General features: G+C 42.8%; 1 protein-coding gene across 1 annotated transcript; it reads right to left on the reverse strand.

Annotated features, from left to right (window-relative positions):
- Positions 1-12083: 12083 nt before the first annotated feature.
- Positions 12084-22077, reverse strand: PSMB2 (proteasome 20S subunit beta 2). The gene is made up of 6 exons (XM_054648270.2): positions 21920-22077; positions 19674-19796; positions 19031-19101; positions 14843-15005; positions 13157-13206; positions 12084-12320 (listed from the first exon to the last, which is right to left on the reverse strand). The coding sequence occupies exons 1-6, from the start codon at positions 22008-22010 to the stop codon at positions 12213-12215; spliced, it is 606 nt and encodes a 201-aa protein (XP_054504245.1). The 5' UTR covers positions 22011-22077; the 3' UTR covers positions 12084-12212.
- Between the last annotated feature and the right edge of the window lie 602 nt (positions 22078-22679).

Genomic DNA, 22679 nt, shown 5'->3' on the forward strand with positions numbered 1-22679 from the left:
GTCCAGTGCAAGTTATTTATATCAAATTGAGTTGGGTTTTTTTTTTTTGTTTTGTCTTTTTTTGTTTGATTGTTTGTTTGTTTTGAGTTGGGTTTTTTTTCTTTTGAAAGATGAAAATCTTTGGATTTTCTGCCATTAGAAATGGGAATGAAGTTTTGGATCCACCAAACCGTAGCATGGACAAGCTAGGCTGTGATGATGATGACTCTAGAAGTTCTGCAGGATTTTGTACTTGCTGTTGTTTCTCTTAATGCTGCAATAGATGTACAACACCCACACTACAATGTCATTCTCATTCTCTTAATAAACCTCTTTTTATTTGAAGAAAGCACCTCCATCGTCTTTGTGAGAAAAGATCCTTTGCCTCTGTATATAAAATGGATTATATATTTTATTAGATGGAAATTATATAAAATTGCATAGATTGAAGAAAGAATTCCCCAGTTTCATGGCTGGGGGTTGAGTGCTGCCACAAAGAGAGCTTGGGGGTGACAGGAGCTGCTGTTCCTGCCCGGTGTCCCCAGCCCTGGCGCCAGTGGAGATGAATGAGTTTGCTGATGTTTCAGAACTACTCAGGGTAGTCAAATCTAAACCTGTCTGTGAGGAGCTGCAGAAGGACCTCATGGTATCAGTGATAAAGCAGGAGATAAAACAGCCCCACTGATCTCCAGGCAATGAAGCTCCAAATTGGTTTTGTTCCTGGCGTCACCACCAGCAGGACTCTGCGCCAGCTCCCAGAGCTTAGAAATAAACTCAATGGGAATGGTCAGAAAAAGGATTAACAAAGCAAAAGCCAGATGATGTGTGCTAGCCCTGTGTTGCTCTGTCCTGGATGGCACTTACAGATCTGGTAAATTCCAGTGGGTAAATCCATGAGGAACTCAGGTGGGAGCAACTCCCACACGAGGCAGGACCAAGCTGCAGGAGGAAGAACATGAGCAGAATGTGACAGAGGTGTGGAAAATTATGGGATAAAAGAACACAAACAGGGAAAGATGACACCAAACCAAGAGCCAGGACACCCATGAAATGGTCAGGAAGCAGATTTAAGTAAATTTTACGTGCCTCAGGTAAGAAGCTGTGACTTTTCACAGGAACAGGTGTAAAAATGGCTTTTGACACAAGAGAAGAGGGTGATTTTAGGGAGCCTCCTTGCTGCCTTCCCTACACATCATTGCTCCTCACAGAGGAGCAGCTGCAGGGATGAGCTCTGGCAGCACTCCCTGCATTGGGCCCTTCTCAGAGCTGCACCCCACAGGTTTCTCTGGAGGTGCAGAACAGGCTGATGGTAATAGAGGGAAAACCCCAAACAGCCCCAAAAGAGACCACAGGAGGTTTGAAACACAAACCTCCATCTCAGGAAAGTGTGAAAGGAAACATTTAATGTCCTAATATAATCTGTGGGGATGGCTCAGCGTCAGAAACTTGCATCTAAATATTCCCTTCAAAGCTTAGGAAGGCATTTAAATTGGGAATTGGATTGGAAACGTCCCTTGGTATGAGGTTTGTGAAAGCAAAGACCTAAATGACGGGCTCTGCAGGTCTGGTTTTGCTCTGGACCTTCCCAAAGGAAGAGCCAAGAAACAAGGAGGAGTCAGGGAGCAGAATGGAAATATTACAGACACATCAGAGGCTTGTTTACACTTCAAAGCCAGTTTGGATAATGCAGGGCGTGAGCCAAAAGCACAAAAACTATTCCTATTTAAAATTATTCCAAAGTAGGAGTGCCCTGTTCTGCATCAGCATAATCCACATTTAAATGGATTATGATAAAGGAGAGTAAGGTGCTTTTGTGCTACAATACAGGTTTCCCTACATGGGGTTATTTAGGATAACTATGCTGAAATAATTCCATTTGCAGACATCCTCTGGTGCACGGTATCAGAGCAGAGCAAGCGACGCTCCAACACAGGATGAAAGTGTGTGTGTGTGTGTGTGCACACTGTAATATCCAGGCATGAAATATCATTTCCTAATTTAATCACATTATGCAAACCTGGCTTGGCTGGGGCACTTTGAATATCAAGGAATTCTTAGACACAGCACGGATGAGCAACGCAGACAGAGAATCAGGATCTGCCTCCAGTAATTACACACCACATCCGTGGGGTGGAAAATCCCTCCCTCCTCATTTTCCTTTTTGGGTACCTGCAAGTCTTTGGAATGTTTGATGAAGAACAGTCTGGTGCCTGAAAGGCCAGGACACCTCCAGTGACCTGTGAGTGGGAGGAAGTTGCATGATTGGGATTCACTTGTTGATTCCACCCCAGGTGCTCAAGATGAGTAATGGACAAGTCACATAGGAGCAACTTTCTAAAAGCATCAAGACTCCCCAAAATTTTGGACACCCTCACTCCTGCAGGCCCACAGAGACACTTCAGAAGGGTCAGGGGTCGTGCAAGGCCAATTCTTGTCTGTACTGGGGTCCCCTCCCAGCTCACTGTCAAACAAGGCCATCCCCTGACATGTCCTCTCCTTTTCCATCCTAAGAGAAAAAAAAAAGCATTTTACACAATTGTGTAAAATACACAATTTTACACAATTCCAGGCTCAAGCCCAGTATAAATTCCCACACTGATTACAAATCTCATAGTGGGAAAATACATAGGATTGTGTCAATGAGTTAAAATAGATCCAGGCTCGGGGTTTCTACGCTTGTTACAGAACATGCTGGAATTTCAATTCTAAAGGGGAATGAAACAAAAAAAAATCTTTTTTGAATTAATTTTGAATGAATGACAAATCCAGGGAAACCACATACCAATCCTTGACAAGTGAAAAAGAAAAAGAGAGAAACTCTTCAATCCCTAAGAGTCAGCTGTCCCAAGGGCAAACAAAGGGGAACTTGGAGCTGTGACTGAGCTGCATCATTAACACCAGGGAGCAGAGGCTGTGCTGGAATTCCACACAGCTTTGGACAGACTAAATAATTACCTTTAAACAGGCACCTTAAAAGGAACAGGGTAATAACAGCTCTTGGTGTGAAACAACCCAATAACCAGAGTTTGCTGACCTGTAGTTAATGCATTCCTTCCTATAGGAGAGTCCATTAAATTCCCAGCTTTACATGCAGAATCCAGGAGCCACACAGCCTGTGAGCAAGGGAAGCTTTTCCTGGTGGTGCAACTGAATCAAAACACCAACACTGGAAATGTTTTCAAACCAGGCAGTGAAATAAATGTGATTTGTGAGGGTGACATGATGCTCCTGAGATTATTGGTGTGGACCTTGCTCTCCCTGTCCAGGTGCAGGATGTGGAGACTTCATTACCCAAACAGAGCTGGCACAGAGAGTCTGACCCAGCCATCACCCAGAATGTGGCAATGCTGAGACACAAGTTATCACTTTGGTCATCCCACCTCATCTCCTTTGTATGGAAAATAATTCCCACTGTGGCCACCTGAGCATTTCCATAGGATACCATAAATAGTAATAATAATTCCAGACATTGAACATCCACCCAGGCTTTGTCCCCATGATTGTGGAGATGAAGCATCCCAGAACTTTTCCAAGGCAGGAAAAATTATGGCAGTGAAGTTCTGGATGGTTCCTTTGTATGTTTTTATCCAGACACATTCAGATGCTTCTAACTTCATTATTTTCAGCACAGAAAAGGCTAAAATCCCTGAGATCCAGAAGGATTTCTCATCAGGATAGCTTTGTTCTAGTAGCAAAGGTTACAACCAAAGAAAATGTTAAATGGAGACAACTCAGCTTTTTTTGGGCTGTGAAATGGGTTCAGAGAAAAATCAATTTATTGCTCCAAGCCAAGAAGTTCTGCAGCACCTCAAGATGTGCCTGGATGCTCCAGCTTCCCACCTGACAATGGCTCTGCTGTGCAGAAGTGCCTTAAATCCTTCTTGAGTTTTTCCACTGTTTAGAGCATTAAATTCACTAAAAAATCCCCAAGAGGCAGCAACTGAACAACTTGCACTCAACAAAAAAACAGCTGGTCCATCATCCTCCTCTGGCCCAAAATTCCACATGTTCTCTGTGATTCTATTTATTATCTCACAGAGCAGAGAAGTTTCAGCTAATTCTGCAGTGGCATCTTGGATTTCTTTATCATTAAACACCTGCTATGAGTAAATCACATTCTTCTCGCTGGACACTCAAAGTCTTCCCATCCAAATTTTCCTCTGTCACGGGCCTGATCAAAGTGGATCCATGGATTCTTTTACTGGATGGGACTCAGAACATCAGTGCCTGAAATGCCAAGATCCTTTATTCAGGAGTTCTGAGAGTTTCACCATGTGTTGAAGACCTCATTGCCAGCCACGTGGAATTCCGACCAGATTCCTGGGCAGATTGGATCTTCCAGGGATGTTGCTTTTCCTGAGATATTTTTTTCCTCAGCATGCAGCAAATAGTTTCAAAAAAAAAGGAGCATTTCCTATGAAAACATTTTATCCAATCCAAATATCTGTGCCTCTGTTTCAGGAGTGTTACATTTGTGTTCCCACAGTACCTTGTTGTGCCATCAAACATCAAATCCTCATTGTATAAGACCCCGTGCTGAAACGTCTTCCCTGCAAATTTCTATTTCAGCAGATAAGTTTACAAAGGAAACAGTTACCTGCACCTCACTGAAAACAGATGTGACATAAAGAGCTGAAGGGACCTGGGGAGTTTAGGAAATGGTTGGGATTCAAACACAGATAAATCAACTTATAATTGCACCACAACTACAAAAAAAAAAAAAAAAAAAACCAAAAACAAAACCCAAAATTCATTTCAACAGTCTGTTTCAAAGATATAATCTGCACGTTTATAATGACATTTCTAATGATAAAAGCCTGTCACCTTTAAGCATCTCTGTTCTACTCCACTCCCTGCAAAAGCTTTCCAGCAGGGAGGCAGGACACAGGATGCAGGCACTGCTGAGGAGGAGGAGGAGGCTGGTGGAAAGGCCAGTTTGCTCAGTTTGGACCATAAAAACAACCTTTCCTACACCCTCTTGGTAATGTGCTGCTGTTTTGCCTCTTAAATGGACCCTGGCACCACAGGGAATTATTTCAGCCCAGGCCTCCCACTCCTGACCCATTTTCATTTCATTTCCTCTCCCAGCCCTGTCATATGGCAGCAGCACATTATATATTATATATTACAGATTATGGCTTTTGGAGTTTCCTGCTAATTTGGTCATCACAGGGATCCTCCAGGAGCACACAGTAATCACCATGAGAGATGAGACCAGTCCTGTAGCACAGACAGCCCAGGCTTGGCCCTGTCCAGGTTCTCTTTGTGAGGAAGATGGGGTTTGGCACAAAACTTCTCCAAAGAAAACTTCTCCAAAGTTCTCCAGAGCCAAAACAGGCACAGGGCATCCCCAGCCCATCCCAGGATGGGGAAAAGGGAAGGTTTCAGACAAACTGAAGCATTCAGCTCTCCTCAGGAAAGTGAGGAAGGCCCAAGAGATGGGAAAACCCTATGGAGCACCTTTCAAAATATTCTTTGGAGAATACAAAGGTCTTACTTGGTAAAGCAGAAAACTTAAATAGAAGGCTAAAAAAATTAAGGAACGTTGTTGTTTTAAAGTATTCCTAAAAAAAAGTTGTCAATGCCTTTGAACCTGCTGAGCCAAGGAGTAATCCAGCAAATCCTGTGAGGAAAAACAGCTCCGTTCAGCTCAGCTTGGGGCAAAAATGTTTTCTATTAATTCCATGTGTTAATAAGCTTTTTCACAGCTTTTGAACATAAAGAACCTTTTGCTTTAGTACCCTGTAAATTTTGGAGCCAACATGGAAACTAAAACCAAAACTGTAACTCTGTGGCTTCACAGCTCCTAAACACATCAGGAGGGGTCAACCTCAAATCCTTTCCTGCCTTATGTGAACATGGAGCTCACACAAGCAGCCTTGCCCTGGTTCATCACAGCACAGGCCATCAATCCTGAGGCAAAAACCAACACAAAAATCTTGGAATATCAGATGTGCCCAAGCAAAGCCCCCAGAGTGATGCTCCGGGCAGATTCCTCAAGTGTATGGAGTGGACATTGCAAGACAAATTAAATCAAACCCCTGTTTTAATTATTTTCTTCTTTAAGGTGCTCACTAAGAACTATGTGAGTTTAAAAAGAAGAAGAAAACCAGGTTTGAACTGTATCATTTTAAATCAGAGAAAATAAGGAATAAGTAAACCCTGGAAATCCTTTCACATCCCAAACTCAGCCTTGCCCAGTAAGAAAAGTTCCAAAGATACAAGGAACTGCTGTCCAAAAAAAAGGAAAACCACCAAACGAGCTGACAGCTTTGGAAATGTTTTCCTAATTCCCATGTCAGAGTCTGGCTATGTACTTGAAAGTTTCTGATTCCCATATAATCCAACTGGGGACATTTTAATTACACAGACAAATGCATTTTCTGCTCCAGCCAGGCCCATAATGCCACCCTTGAGCCACAGCCTGAGCACACTGCAGGCTTGTTGGGAGGGAGCAAATGAATGGCTTGTGATATCCCACATTCCAAACCAGCCTTTGCAGACTTTTCCTGATTTTTTTTCTTCAGCAAATTTTGCTGTGGGATCACAGAAAGTCCTTTGAAAACAGTCCCATGTGGTGGAGGAGCTTTTCCCTCCCTGGCATAGCTGCTGATAAAATCCTGTGAGCATCCTCACTGTGAGCACACAGCAGTGAATGTCCAGAGCAGCTCTGCAAGGGAGAATTGTAATAACCTAAAAACCCTGAATATTTACCTTAACTTCACATCCCTGCTTGTCAGTGCTTGGATTAACTAGGACAGGATGGGTTCCAGCTGTTCTTTTTGGGGTTTTGGTGAGTCACTGGCTATCTTCCTTTGTGAAAATATGGATAATTTCCTGTTTCGTGGCACAACTGCCCAACACTTGTGAAAAATAAAATTGTTGAAAAATAAAATAAGTGTCTTAAAGGAGGAAACAACCCTGTACATCCCACCTGCCACTGCTGGACAAGGCTCTGGTCCCCTCTCCATGGGTTCTGTGACCACCAGCTGATCTGCAAGGCAGGAAGAGGAAAAACCAGTTTGGGAGAAGGCAGCAGCGTGCAAGATCACTGCCCTCTGCTGAATCCAGAGCTGGGGAGACACACAGGTGTTCCCTACAACCCAAAATCTCTGGGAGCAGGAATGGCATCAGCCACATTCCCAGTGCAACTTTTGGCAGGAGGAGATCAAGCACCACTGAGGCCCACGGGTGTTTTGGTGGTACAGCAGCAGGATATTGTCAATAATCCCCAAAATACTGACACAAAAACCCCCAGAGTTTCCTTTGTCTGATGGAAATTAACTCGAGGAGATCCACAATTTTTTATGTTTGTGCATAAACATGAGAAATATTTAACAACATCAAGGAAACCTCTACTAAGGAAAAGGTAATTTAACCAAATCAAAACACACCCAACCAAGAAATCACTTCAGAGGATTCGGTGATTAGCTTGGCCCCACCTTGTAGGGCTGTCTTAGAGTTGATTTATAGATCAAAAATTATTCCTCACTTGCTGGCATTCATTTTGATTTTCTCTCTATAGATCTGATCAGCAGAATTTAATTTTTCATAAATCTTGCTAATTTTGCTGTATTACACAGGGGAAAATACCATCCTGGCAGTTCTGAAACAGATCCTTTTAGACACCCTCTCCCCATGCCCCAACAGCCAAGGGTTTTCTCTGCCTTCCACAGCTGTCTCCAGTTAAACTACACGAATCAGCTTATTGGATAACGACCTAATTGCACATTAGCACAGAAACAAAACACTTAAACTGTCACTTTACATTTTCAAGACAACTAACTTATTTCTTAACATAGTCCTCAGCCAGTCAGATCTAAACCAACATAGTCAAGGGCATGGAAAATAGACAAGTTGTATATTTTAATTCCACCATTTACATTTTGCTTGCTTTTTTTTTTTAATCTGTTAAAACAACTGATGTCTGTTTAGCTTGATCAGTGAAAATTTCCTGCATTAGATTACTGTTGATGACTGATAACAACACATGGAAACTCTATGTAAGGTTAAACCCTGAAAGAATTAAAAATGGCTTGAAGGATAAACTTTTTACAAGTAGGATAAATGAATTTTTCCTTATTAAATATATAATTTAATGTATAATTTAATTATATAATATATTTAATTATATAATATAATTTAATTCTATAATAATATATAATTAAATATATAATTTTCCTTCCTTAAATATATAAATATAGTCCTTCACAGGTAGCAAGCAGAGGTTTTTTTTATTCCTTAAATGTCAAGTTATTTAATACAAAAGGCATATTTGTCCCTGCTTCAGATGGGAAAATGGACTCAACCAAATCCTATGAGCATAATCCCTAATGTCAGCCCTGGCATGGGCTAATGCCTCTTGGAAGAGCCTCCTGTCAAAACCAGAGACAAGAGCAAAGGAAAACACATCCTTGGGAGAGCTCAGCCTGATCTCTCCCCTCTGCTCCCACGTCCTGACTCTGGGAAGTGACAGCTCCATTTGGTGACAAAGCTTCTGCCAGTGACTGATCACCATGAGCAGAAGATGAACGTAGGGACTGCTGAGAATAGGCTGTAGGATTGATCACAGACACTTTATTTTTAGTTGTTGTTGTTGTTATTATTATTATTATTATTATTATTATTAGTCCCCTAACTTAGGGACTGCTGAGAATAGGCTGTAGGATTGATCACAGACACTTTATTTTTAGTAGTTGTTATTATTATTATTATTATTATTATTATTAGTCCCCTAACTTAGGGACTGCTGAGAATAGGCTGTAGGATTGATCATAGACACTTTATTTTTAGTAGTTGTTATTATTATTATTATTATTATTATTATTATCAGTCCCCTAACTTAGGGACTGCTGAGAATAGGCTGTAGGATTGATCACACACACTTTATTATTATTATTATTATTATTATTATTATTATTATTATTATTATTATTATTATTATTATTATGATGTCTCATGAATTTCTGCTGAGGACACTCAGGTTTGCACTGATACCCAGTCCCTGCCTGAGGCCGTTCACCTGCCCAGGGCTGGAGCATCTCTTGGTTTAACACAACAGGGCCGTGGATTTCTTGAAGAAATCCTGGGGAAAGGAAGGTGAATCAGCCTGGGGGGCTCCCCCTCACCAGCAGCTCCCCACAAAAGTGAATACAGCAGCATGGGAGACAGTTTCACCTTCCAGGCATTTCAGCTTTTGGTTGATGTCCCTGCTTGGCTGTCACTTCACTCAGGGAGGACTTTTTTGAGTGCTAGAGCCACTTTTAGGCAGCAGAACTGCCTTGGCACCATTACAAATTTCTGTGAGACCAATTCCACAAGGCAGCTGAGCTCTGATGGCTCCTCTGGGCCAATGCTTCTGGTCACAGGGAGGTCTATCCCAAAACACAGATTTTCTTCCATGGAGGGGTGTAATTAACACCAAGAAAAAGCCCCGTGAGCGCTGCACCTACGCTCACATTCCTCTTCCAGCAAAGCACTCCCAACCCAATGTGGCCTAAGGCACAGAGAATCTGTAAACTGATCTTGGAGCTCACTCCAAGCTCTGGAGAGATGAGCTGGTGATGATCTGCTCCCCAGGAAAAGACCATCCTTAAACAGGAAACCTAACACGAGAAAAAGGGCCTTGTTAACTCTTTGGGCCCTGAGGCTTTGAGAGTAAAACATATGGTCAGAATTAGCAGGCAAGGCAAGGCAGAGCAGCTCACCGTGGCCACAGTGCCCCAGGAACAAGGTACCTTGACTACTACATTCATTTCTCATAATATGAACCACAAAAATTAGTACAAAGCAGTATTTTCTTGCAGTGCTCAATTATTTCAGAGATTTCTTATGAAAGAGGTCTGTCATGACAAATACAAATGGAGAGGTGAATTCTTTTGAAAAGGGATTCCTGGATTCCAGGCAAAATATGGTTTTCAGAAGCTTTAGGGCTAAATGTGAAGCAGGTAAGTTTTCTACTCTTTCATTAACTTAAATATTGGTTTTTCAAGCAGATTCCATGTAATACCATCAAAAATGAAAACTGGCTTCTGAATTTGAGTATCAGCACATTTTAAAAAGTAAATTATATAGCAAAGTATCACACTTTTCCTTAAAAAGTATGAATTCTTGGAAAGTCCTCAAAAAAATCTCCTTTGTTAGAGGCTACAGTCCAATCTCATCATGGGCCAGTTCTTTTGTTCCTGGTTTGGAATCAAGGGCTGTATTTATTCATTCCTCAAGGTTGCTGCTCCATTGGCTTCAGATGCAACCCCTTGGATCTTCCTTTCCTTGGGGGATTCAGATCCTGGGCCCTGCCCTTGGGCAAAACATATGTTCCACTGCAACCTGGATCCAACCAGAGAATAATTGTTTTATGTTTATTAATCACCTGCATGCAAATAGGTGCCAATAAAAACTCCAGGCAGATTCTCTGCCAGGCTCACATCATTCAAAAGCTCCACACCACAGTTTGGTGTCTGAACAATGAATCCCTCCAATGAAGAGGCATCGCTGCTTTGATATGCAGTGACAAAAATATCACAGCAGCTCAGCCCCTCTGCAGTGATGAGTTTGAAATGAGACAAGAAACCTGCAAAAACATTCAACATCAGTGGGAAAATAAATTAGAGATGCTGCATTAAGCTAAGCAAGTACATTAATGCAACACGAAGGGGTGAGATTTCAGTGGCGGAACGACAACGCTCCGACTCTGCTCGTGTTAAATGTGACCTGCCAAGAGGAAATCATCAGGCTGGGGATTGCTGAGTGTGAAAGTTTAAAAGGTTTTCAAGAGATAAAGTGAGTTTTAGCAAAATGTTTTAGAGTTCTGTGCCATTGGCCTTAAATAAAAGCCATTGCAGCCATTACAGCAAAACCAGCTGTAATTAAACTCATTCTGGGAAGAATTAAACAACAAAGCCTGATGGGACTCTAGGGAAGAATTAGATTTAAGTAAGAGACAGGGTGAGTTAAGGCACTGGAGCTGCAAATTTCTTCTGTGTCATTAAGCAAGTCTCAGTCTCATCCAGTTCTCATCCATTCCAGAAGACAGGAATACTTTTGAGACTGACAACTTTTTTTTGGGGGGAAGAAACGAAGCTTCTCAAACAGACCACTGAGGTAAGACCAAAAGGCTTAGACAAATTAACAGTTAAGTCTGTCACTCACCTTCTCCACCTGAGAACTTGGGTGTTGTGCCACAACACAAAACTATCAGTCTGCACATCTACCCTACTTCCAAGATTCTTTTTATGAGCTTATTCAAACATAAAAATAAGCACCCAGAGCAATTTTAATGCCAATTCAAGTAGGGAAGGAGTCACACCAAAAACTGTTCTCAGAAAAATCACTTCTGGGCAGACCACAAGTATCAGCCACATGATAATGATCTGAGGCTGTTCCATGAATGGGGGTTTTATAGGGAAGCAGCATCTTGAGCCTAGAAGGATCATCAGGGATTATTCTCAAGGAAACAAAGCTCTAGCTAGCTGAGAGTAATTCAAAGGTTTATGAGGAGTGCTGCAGTTTAATTTCTCACTGAACTGCTTTCATGTACTTCTAAATGTACAGACACATCAATTAAGAAACATCACACAACTGATATATTAGTTTCTATTTAAAATACTACTTAAATTCTATTTAATGTAGTTATGAACCCACTGTGCCAGCAGAATGCTCTTTCCCAGTAACAGAACCATTGCCAGGTGAGCTAAAAGTGCATTTCAAAATCCATTCTACTTGGAAACCTTTGTATCAATCTAATTCAAGTGAAAAAAAAAAAACTCTATCAAAAGTAAATTAGGTCTTTGAAAACCTGATTAGTATTTTATACAACAAAGAGTGGTAACATCTTTGAAAAAATAATGTAGATGCTGCATGTTTGGCATGGACCACTTGCCTGGGGTTTGATGAGCTTTAGTGATGAGAGGGATGACAGCACAATGTCATCTAGAAAACACAGTTTTCCCCACAAAGAAATTTGGAGAGCAGTAAAATCTCAGAAGAGGAAAGATAAATAACCTGAATGTGCCCCCATGAACTGTAAACCAAGTTTCCCTTTTACTGTGGAACAATTTACTCAAATCCTCTCAGGAAGGATCAGTGGAATAAAAAGATAAAACTGGCTATATAAATGTCAGGCTTTATTTGAGCTCCCACTGCAGGACATTACTCGTGTACTTCAAATGAATAGAAAAAAAAACAAAACCAAGAGAACAAAATAAGAAGATTGCTGAAGAAAGATCTTGGGGTTAGGACTCCACTTTGGCAAGGGGTATATTGTCCACTTCGTGGATGCCCTCCTTGTCAATGAACCGGGCGTTGAAGGAGGTCAGGTTGAGGATGAAGCGTTTCTGGAGCTGTTCAGCAAAGACAAAAAGAAGAAATGAGATTCACTCAAAGCTTAAATAAAAGAGAAGGGTATATTTTCAATTTCCATCCTGGTTCTAGTGATCTGAAATACGAGGAACTAGAGGGGGTTTTTTCACTGCTCAGGAGTGAATTAGTGGGAGTTTGTTGTAAGATGGTGCCATTAGACAAACCCTGGGTAGAGATGTAAAATAGCCAGGCCTCTTAACAAGGAAGACATTTAAACAGGAAAACTAGAGAGGGCTAAAATTTTGGACCCAAAGTGTACATATCACAAAGATACTTCAAACAGGACCTCTTTGGAGCACTTCTTCTTGATTCAAATCTACATTCAAATCAATCTCCTAAAGACAAGGATAAAGACTATTTTCCTACAATAAAAGCCTTGGTGTCTGAAATGGCTGGAGTCTAATGTTGACACTAAAACTGGTCATGAACTTTAAGGTCAAGGCTTTACCTCAGGTATCACTTCACAAGTTGGAAAAGAATTAGTATATGCTTCTAAGAGTTCTTAAGTGTAACACAAGTGACAAGCATGCTGCAGTGCATTCAGAAGAAACATAAGAGGAAAAAGTCTGGATCAATATTATGCTAAGCACGCAAAAAGCTCAAGTTTACGTTCTGGAGGACGTGAACCGTGCAAAGGCAATGCAAGTGCCTGTAAATCCTTTTCCTCAGTAGCTGTTCCACATCTGGCCAGTGCCTTTATTACCCTTCTGGCAAAGGCAGCAAGAAATGCGACAAGAGGAACAGGAAAGTATCAGCGAATGAATGCAAACAAACATTTCTTTCTCAGGAGCATCAGGGCCTGAGTTCAGCAACTCACCTCCTCTAGACATTTCTTTAAGAGCTCCACAGCTTCCTCACGTGTGATATCTGAAAGGGAAAACATCCACAGATTGATTTCATTAGAGGCCATCTCTCTCCACAGAAACTTTTATTAAATTTAAACAACTTTTCAGCTGAGCACCAAAACCTCTCCTTCCCAGCTCACAGAAAACACTTTCCAGATGTCCCGAGGACGGCCTGCACCACAGTGCTCACGCCCCAACAAGCCATTGAGAATCGATTTGTTACAGGGAATGGGAAGCATGACGGAATTCTGCCTCCCATGGCCAGGGCCTGGCTCAGAGAAGCACAGCCACCTCCCTCTCCTGCAGTTTATTGCAGCTCTAAATCAGCTCCAGCTGCCCCAGCCGGCTGCGAGTCCGGGGCAGGAGGTGGAGATGGGTTTAGTGGATGTTCCTGCTGGGTATGAGCTCAATAAAGGACAAGGCACGTGTGGGATGCTCCTGCTATTCTCACACTTCAGGATAAAATCCAGCACTCTATAGGGGTGACAAGCCATGACAATGAAGTTCATTATTTTCCTCTGTTCCACAAGGAATGGTGAAAATGGAACAATAGATTGTTGAGGGACATGACTAGAAAACCAACAGGGTTGGTGGGTCTAAAACTTCTTTCTAGGCTTTGTTTCAGACCTACATCCACTGCTCAGGCAAGTTAAATGAAAATGATCAGTTTATAGCTACATTTTTTGAAGGAGGTAGATGAAAGGATTTCTAATCTCAGAGCAGAGATAATAACTTAAACTCAGCTTTGCACACAGGAGTCAAATAGTTTGTAGCTAAAGCCAAAGATGTCAGATTAACAATATTCTGTGTATTGCACATTTCCATATCTGCACAGTGGGGATGGGGCCATGTATCTTGGCACTGGATTATGATGCTAAAACTAAAAGTTTAGACAGGTACAAACCTGTGCAAGAGTTATGATGAGCAGCTGCCAAGTGCACAGAACTGTGAATCAGTCTAAAACCTCTCTGTTGCCCACAGAAGCTGTGACTGCCCCATCACTTCTCAGTGTCCATGGCCAGGCTGCACAGGGCTTGGAGCAGCCTGGGACAGTGGAAGGTGTCATTGCCCATGGCAGGAGGTGAAATGAGATGAGCTTGAAGGTTTCTTCCAACCCAAACCATTCCATACTCTGTGATTTATCACCACCACTTCAGAGTGCTGGAGATGAACTTGCTAGGAATATCTTTTCATTTGAATGTTTTTAATTTATCACACATGAAGCCAATCCAAGATATGGAGCAATAGCATCTGGGACTGACCTCTGAATATTGATACTCTGGGAAAATGTACATGTCAGAGCCAATAGACCAGCAAGAAGATAGAGCTGTCAAACTGTTATTTATTAAAAGCAGACTACCAGCTGCCAATTATCCAGGAAAGTCTAATCATATTTTAGAATAACTGAAATGTCCTTTACTCCCAGTCTGTTATGCTGCAAACAGGAAAAAAAATTAAGGAGTTGACTAGTTTTCTGTTACCATGCTAGCAAAACCAAAGGCAACCTTTTGAGCTCCATTTATCTAAGAAAAAGTCAAGCTCCAATCTGTTGCACCACAGCAATGCCACCTGACTCAGCAAATGTCAATCTCACTGGTTAATAAACTCAAGGCCTAAATTGAAGCAGGAGAATTTTCCTGTCCAGTGGCTCCACTCACCTGGCTTGTAATAGCGGTCAAGGATGCTGAGGGTAAGGAATGCTCCATATCCATGTGCTGCAAAAGGAGCCTTGGCCAGAGCTGCCAGGTAATCCATGTAGTACAGGGCAGGGCCCTCGTGGTCATCATAGCCAGCCAGGAGAAGGTTCACATGGTAAGGGGTCTGCCAAGAGAAATGATGTTTTTGTTAGAGCACTCACAGCACATCTCTGAATCCTGACTCCCTGTGCACCAGGGAACAGCAGCAGAGCTGATGAGCCAATTCCTTATCATAAAATGCTACATCAATCCTGTCTGCAGCACATTCTCAAGCTAAAAGTGATCAGGTCTTCTGGTAACATGGACTGCACAAGCAAATAAAAACATAGAACTCTTATTCTCTTGAAAACCAGTGTCTTTGAGGGGTTTTTACAGCTTTCACAACACACTCAAACTTTAAAAAACTTGAATGAAGTTTCCACGCCAGATTCTTTCATCTCAACATAAAAATTGTGGATTTTTACTGCTGGCACGTGAGCACAAGGTGAACATTTGCAGTTTGTAAGAACTCTTTGTTCATTTAACCTGCCCTGTGCTCTCCTCCCACTCCCCCTCGCAGTGAGCAGAGCCCGTCCCAGCACGTGTGAAAGCTCTCACACAGTGCAGTTACACACAGTGTCCTGTGCACTGGCAATTTGGTTTTTATGGCATGTACCAAGTTTAATCTTTAATATTTGGCAGTTTACTCCATGTTCTGGGTTTAGTGTTCCACCATCATGAATAAATCAGACATCTCTTCTTCTCCTACATCTCCTTCCAAGATCTGTACTTTGTAAAACCATGAAACACACATGCACTGTATTATGTTTAAACACAGGATCAGAAAAAATTTGGGCATTGTATGTATTTTTAAAAGCAGCTTTTATATACTTCCAGTATTTCCATATCTACACAATGTTTCTTATTAAATTAATTGTCCTAACAGGATATCTCCAAACTGCTGGAAAACCTGGATCAACAAAGCAACAAAACAAGAAAAAAAATGATGATGCAACTACCAGATTAAAAAAGCAAACAAAATTTCACCCTAAAGCCAAAACATTAACTGCATCATAGGAAAAGTTCATTTTGATACTCAATACAGTAAATTTCCACACACAAAAAAAAAAAATCACATGCCACTATATTTTACTTTCAGTCAGTATGAAAGAATAAAGCAGGCTACAGTTATATATAAAACATCACTTTAAATTGTGTGATTTAATCTTCAAAGCATCCAAGAATATTTGGAATGAAGTTACCATGCAGCTGTATTGGTTTAATTAGGCTGTATTTCATCATTTATTTATTCTGAAACATCACACAAGTTGATATTTAAGAGCCATGACACAAGATCACTCAAATTATTGTGTGACTTGGAATTACCAACATTGGCATATGCGAGATACTCAACCATAAATAAATGGTGTTATACAGACTTAAACCCATCTGTAAACTGATTTTCAGTTTTAAGTTCTCCTGCTAATGGTCTCTGAGACTTCTTAAAACTCAAATGTAAATAATTATCCCCCATGCCTTATTACTCTAGAAAGGCAGGATTTAAACATTAGCAAATATACATAATCTATTTACTACTTCCATGATTATAAATGAAATTTGCAGTGTAACACCTCAAGGCTGGGACTGGAATTTCTTGTACATCCCAATCCTTTTGTCCATTCCTTCTTTGACTTCTCCAACTCGGTCCATGCCAACAATTCTCAACTCTTGACAAGGCTGGTGTAGTTAAAAGGCCATCAAATGAGTGATGACTAACACTCCAGGACGTTATTTTTACCCCAAACTTCCCTTCCTACAGAAGCACCATTTCTCATCCCAAGTAGTTTTGCACTTGGTGCTGTTTGATTTAAAATAACGACAGCAATTAGGAGATGTGTGAAATTGTTCAGAATTTACAGCTGAAGAGCACAATTGTGCCAAACAGCCCAAGCCCAGCTCGTGGTGACACAGCCCTGTGACATCTGGCGGAAGCCAAAGTCACAGCGAGGGGGGAAAGGTGGGAGCAGGGAAAGCCTCCTGCCAAGTGTGGACATGGGGAGAGGGAGCTGAGAGCTGCCTTTGGAATCCAGCCAGACCCTGTCACCTATAATTAAACAGCATCACAATCAGAGACTGAACTTCATCACCTTTGGAGGGCAGGGAGCTTTTTTTCCTACTTCCCCCCACACACACACACAACCTCAGCAGTGAGATCAATGTACCAAACACTTTTGTACCAAACTTTTCCCCACCAAACTTTTTACTTCTCAACTATTATTTTCCTACTCCTAACAGGAGGCACTGGCATGTTTTACCTTTTAATTTTTATTTTCATGATCCACATGATTACATTAGTAGCCTCCAGGAATCCCTTATGCAGTTTCAAGCACCAGTGTTAATCCTTCTGGTACATTATGATGAAAATGTAACAAAATTCACAGGAAAAAACCAACTCTTGATGGCAAGGCTTGTTTTGTAAAATTCTAAATGCCACAAACAAACCATGAAGTGCTAAGTTAGAGAAAAAAGCTTCTGCCTGCAATGTGGAGATCAGTGTAGTGTGACAGCAGTGTCAGAGAGCGCCGCGCGCCCTGGGGCGCTGCCATCTGCACCAGAGCAGCGTTTTTGTCTCTGGTAAATAAACACATCTGCCTCTGCCAGTGTCCTCCCCACGCTGCTGCCTTCTGCAGAAGGTGAGCTGGAAGACAGGCGTGGGCTCAGCAAGGAGTGGAGGCACAGGGAGGAGCAGCCCCCAAGGGACGTGGCACAGAGCAAGACAAAGGTGCCACATCAGTGCTGCCTCCTGATGGGCAGGTTTACCTAAAAGCCTGTTAAAGGTACTTTAAATCATATGTAAGAAATAGCTGCCTCTGCTGAAAGGGACAGGACACTCAGACTTATCTGTGCAGGTCATGGCCCTGAGATGAGCCATCAGCACCAGGGCCAGGCCCCAACAGCATCACTGCTTCACATCAGCCTTGAGAACTGCACAGGAATGCACAGAACACACACAGACCTTCCAAATCACACCTCAACACAAGCTAAAGCAAACAGCATCACTGCCAACCATCACCTGCCAGCCATGCAGCTGGATTAAGCCATTTAAACCAGAAGAGCAGTGCGGAATCACAGAATATCCTGAGTTGGAAGGGACCCACAAGTTCTACCTGCAGCTGTGATCCATGTCAGAAATCAGAACAATAATCTCTGGCTGTTCCTGTGCATGAGTTCTGGAAGAACTCTCACTCAACATGTGTAGTTCTCAACAATACAGCTCTGAGGTTAATACTGGCCTTTATTTGCTACTGTAAAACCTGACTTCAGGCCTGAGCAGTGCATTGTTAGAACAGCAACACAGTTTAACCCACACTCTGTCCTTGACAGAGCTGAACAACTTCATTCTCAACATCCTCTTTCTTCCTGTTTTCTTTCATGTAGCACATTACATTCTTCTCAATGAAATGCTTCCTAACCTTAAATCATTAAAGGTTTGTTTGCCCCCTCACAGCAGCTTCTCATACTTTGAAAATCACCCTGGGAAACATCACTAATTGCAGTTCAGTAACTTGAAAACACAACCCCAACTTGAATGTGGTATTTACCAAAAAGCCTCATGTTGCTGTTTACAAAAGGCACTTGTTTTCCTAAGTACATCAAACAGCTTTGCTCTATGAAATCATTTTCCAAGAAGATTAAACGGATTTGGAGCATTTGCATGAAAACCCAGAACCTTATCTCGATGTTCAAGAAGTTTCATTCACTTCACGTCTGCAGTGTGTGACAAAGTGTTTACTGGGCCCAAGGCTGGAATTTTAAGTCTATGGCTGTATCAGTTATTGATAGGTGATGTGATAAGTTTTTAAAATAAGCAAATCAAGTTCTATTTTACTAAGACATTATTTCAGCAATGTGAACTCATAGAATCTCAGAATCAGTGATGTTGGAGAAGATCTCCAAGATCATCAAGTCCAACCTGACCCATCAAGCCCTTGTTACCCAGACCAGAGCACTGGATGCAACATCCAGTTGTTCCTTGGCTCCACTAAACCCCTGAGCAGCCAGTTCCAAATTCATCATCAAAGACAGCAGCTCCCACCTTTTTCAGACTCCATTATTTGAGGATGGAAATGCTGCCTGGAACCTGTGCCAAGATCTCTCAGCTTTACTCACCCGACTCCGGAGATAGTCCGCGAGGTTTCGCCGGGTGAAGTTTGCAGCTGCAGTGGGAGACAATTCATAACCTGGAGGAGAAATGTGACAAATATTTAGCTGGTAACAGCCCAAATCATTCATGTTTCACCCTCCCATGCCGTTTTTGAAATAACAAAGTGTTCTTTAGTGACAAAATGTAGTGCCTTTTGTCTAAATCTGGTTTATTCTGAAAGCTACAAGCATAAAGAGGGTTCTCAGACTCTGGGTATTTCATATCTGTATGGACCATAGAAATACATGGCTTCAAAAAATTAAAGTATTAAGGACAAGTAGCTTGACTTTTTTGTCCAGTAGAAGAGAAGAACTGGTGACAGTTAGCATGCAATGGATGTATTAAGAGAATAATAAGTCTGTCAGTAAAATATTTGTGTCATTTATATTGCAAAGAAGTTTGCTAGGATTTGGAGAAACGATTTAATTTATACTGTTTATACAATCCAGACTCTATTTCTGCATCCTGCCTGAATTATCACCTTTGCTGGGCACTAAAAATGTAGGAATCTTTACAGAAGGACTGAGAATAGCACTTTCCACCAACATTCACCTGGGAACCACCCTTAGCTCTGCTCCCAGCCCCCAGGGCCTGTCCTGCTTCACTCACCATTTCTCATTTTGTAGAGCTGAACATTTTTCTGGATGTATTCTGCAAACTGCACCGTGTCTCCAGGCTCCCCCACACACAGCAGTAAGATCTTTTCACTCATCTTAAACATTTTGTCATGGTCTAGGCAGAGAAAAATAACGTTGAGTGCCATGGTCATGAGGAAGAAAAAATTATTTTGCTAATATCTTGACACATCAGGACTTTACAGAAGCAAGAAAGAGATTTGGATAACTGCATCATGACCTGGAGCACCAGTAAAAAGCCTTTCTGAGCACAGACTGACATTTGGTGTCTCACAGCTGGTGACACAGAACACAAGAGTTGTTAAAGTGAAACAGAGCCCTTCAGGAAGGAGGCATTCCAGAAATAGAAAATATTTCCCACCTTAGAAGCAAGGTAGGAAATAATAAAGCTTCACACAGAATATTGTGTTCAAAGCATAAGATTTTGCTTCCCGGGATCAGGAGTAAGAATTTTGCTCAGGGACTATTCAACTTTATTCAAATATTCTGCAACAGAAGCAAATAATTTAATATAAAGCTGAAATATCAACACATTGAGCAAAAGCAATCTTAGGAAATCCAGAAACAAATTCCACGTCAAATGATGCCCTTTTACTTATATCCAGCAGTCCCAAAAAACCAGAAGTTTACATGAATGAAGCTTTTCCAGAAACATTTCTTTTGCTTGTCATTTTTTGAGGAAAAAACCAAACCAAACTACCAAAGAGAATGAAAATTAAAGTAATGATTATAAATCATAATGAAGCTGACCTATAAGCAGGAAATTAAGGAACAGTAATCCATATTTTTTAATGTAAGTGCAGTTTAAAACAGTTTTAAGTTTGTGTTGAGGGGATCCAGGTTGTTGCAATGACAGTGCTGAAGACAATCCTGTGCTCACAGATTCTCCTCTCACCAGAGCAGGTATCTGGCACTTGGATATCTCAGACAGACACTGAGGAGCTGTTGGATTGAAGGGAAAATCCCTTTTCTCCACTGAGGGCTTGCACAAACACCAAGCCTCCACCTCTGAGCTCCCCCTCCAGCTCACTAAAAGGCGCTGAACAATCCCTGCTGCAAGGCAGGCACCGAGTGTCACAATCCTCTAAAATTATGTCAGAAGTCATCACAGCACTGGAGCTGCTCTCTGGAGCTCAGGGAAAGCCACTGCCACTGCCCAGCCCTGCAATCCCAGACTGGTTTGGGTTGGAAAGGAGCTCAAAGCCCATCTCCTACCATGGCAGGGACACCTTTCATTGTCCCAGGCTGCTCCAAGCCCTGTCCAGCCTGGCTTTGGGCACTGCCAGGGATCCAGGGGCAGCCACAGCTGCTCTAGGCACCCTGTGCCAGGGCCTGCCCACCCTGCCAGGGAACAATTCCTTCCCAATATCCCACCCATCCCTGCCCTCTGGCAGTGGGAAGCCATTCCCTCTGTCCTGTCATTCCAGGCCCTCGTAAATTGTCTCTCTCCATCTTTCCTGAAGGCTCCCTTCAGGTAATGGAAGGGGCAATTAGGTCACCTAGAAACTTCTCCAGGCTGAAATTGATTTACAAATAAGTAGTCTAAATATAGATCTGAAATTTAAGGGTTCTCCCCCTCCCAACAAAAGCAACTAAATCTTATGTTCGAAGTTCGTATTTCTTACAGCTTGTGAACAAACCTATTTGGAACCAATATTAACTTAGAAAACATTATTTAAAGTGATAAAATTTTTATTTTGTATGTACCACCAGCTTTCACAACCTCTAACAACCTCTATCCCTGTGCGGTTTTTTAACCCTTTTACACTGCTGTGCAGAGCGAGGTTTGGGATCACAAGCCAACGCTCACCTGAACAGGTAAATTAGGCTGACAACCCTACACAGAGCGGTCACACTCGGTCACGACTGGGGACTTTACCCGGAGCAAGCGGCGATTTAAGCCCAACTTTGGCTCCGTGCTCCAGAGGCCGCCGGGCATTCCTACAGCCACTACATCTCCCTGAAGGGCCCGGCAGAGCTCAAACCGGCACTTCCTACAGCCACTACACCTCCCTGAAGGGCCCGGCAGAGCTCAAACCGGCACTTCCTACAGCCACTACACCTCCCTGAAGGGCCCGGCACCGCTCAAATCCAGAAACCTCCCCGGGAACAGCCTCCCCTCAGCCCGAGCGCCGGGCCCGCCGCACCCAACCGCGCACACCGCGGGGCCCTGCCGGGCCAGGGCTCAGCACGGGGCTCCGGCGCCTTCCAGGGTCTCACCGTGCTTCATCTGGATGATGCTGGTGGCCGCTACGGTGTCCGCGGCCACCAGGACATAGTCGGGGCCCTGGATGCCGATGAGGTACTCCATGGCCGTGACACAGCGCGGCCCGGCCCGCCCCGCCGCGCCTGCGCGCCCGCGCGCGCCGATGGCGTCACCGCTCGCGAGAGCCGCCCGCCCGCGCGGGGCCGGGAGCCCTGAGGGGACTGGGGTGGAAGGAGTTCTATCGGTTTGGAATAACGGGTGGTTAAAGGTGGAAAAGGACGGGGTGGCCTCGAATCTGAGGGGAAAGAGTTCCATCCCTTTGGAATCATGGGGTGGTTAAAGGTGGAAAAGGACGGGGTGGCCTTGAATTTGAGGGGGTTGAGTTCCATCGCTTTGGAATCATGGGGTGGTTAAAGGTGGAAAAGGACGGGGTGGCCTTGAATTTGAGGGGGTTGAGTTCCATCGCTTTGGAATCATGAGGTGGTTAAAGGTGGAGAAGGACGGGGTCACCTAGAATCTGAGGGGGTCGGGTTCCATCCTTTTGGGATAACGGAGTGGTTAAAGGTGGAAAAGGACAGGGTGGCCTCGAATCTGAGAGGATTGGGTTCCATCCCTTTGGAATAAAAAGACAGGGTGGCCTCGAATCTGAGGGGGTTGAGTTCCATCCCTTTGGAATAAAAGGACAGGGTGGCCTCGAATCTGAGGGGGTCAAATTCTATCCCTTTGGAATCACGGGATGGTTAAAGGTGGGAAAGATCCCAGACACACAGGGTG

This window comes from Agelaius phoeniceus, chromosome 22 (assembly GCF_051311805.1).
Source record: "Agelaius phoeniceus isolate bAgePho1 chromosome 22, bAgePho1.hap1, whole genome shotgun sequence".
Taxonomy (NCBI): Eukaryota; Metazoa; Chordata; class Aves; order Passeriformes; family Icteridae; genus Agelaius; species Agelaius phoeniceus.

Bases quoted from the DNA above. Each gene is read 5' to 3' on its own strand.
- PSMB2 (XM_054648270.2), bottom strand. From the start codon at position 22,010: ATGGAGTACCTCATCGGCATCCAGGGCCCCGACTATGTCCTGGTGGCC. The intron at 19,797-21,919 runs GTGAGACCCTGG...TTCTCTGCCTAG, and splicing joins CATCATCCAGATGAAGCACG to ACCATGACAAAATGTTTAAG. The intron at 13,207-14,842 runs GTGAGTGGAGCC...TTTCCCTTTCAG, and splicing joins TGACCGCTATTACAAGCCAG to ATATCACACGTGAGGAAGCT.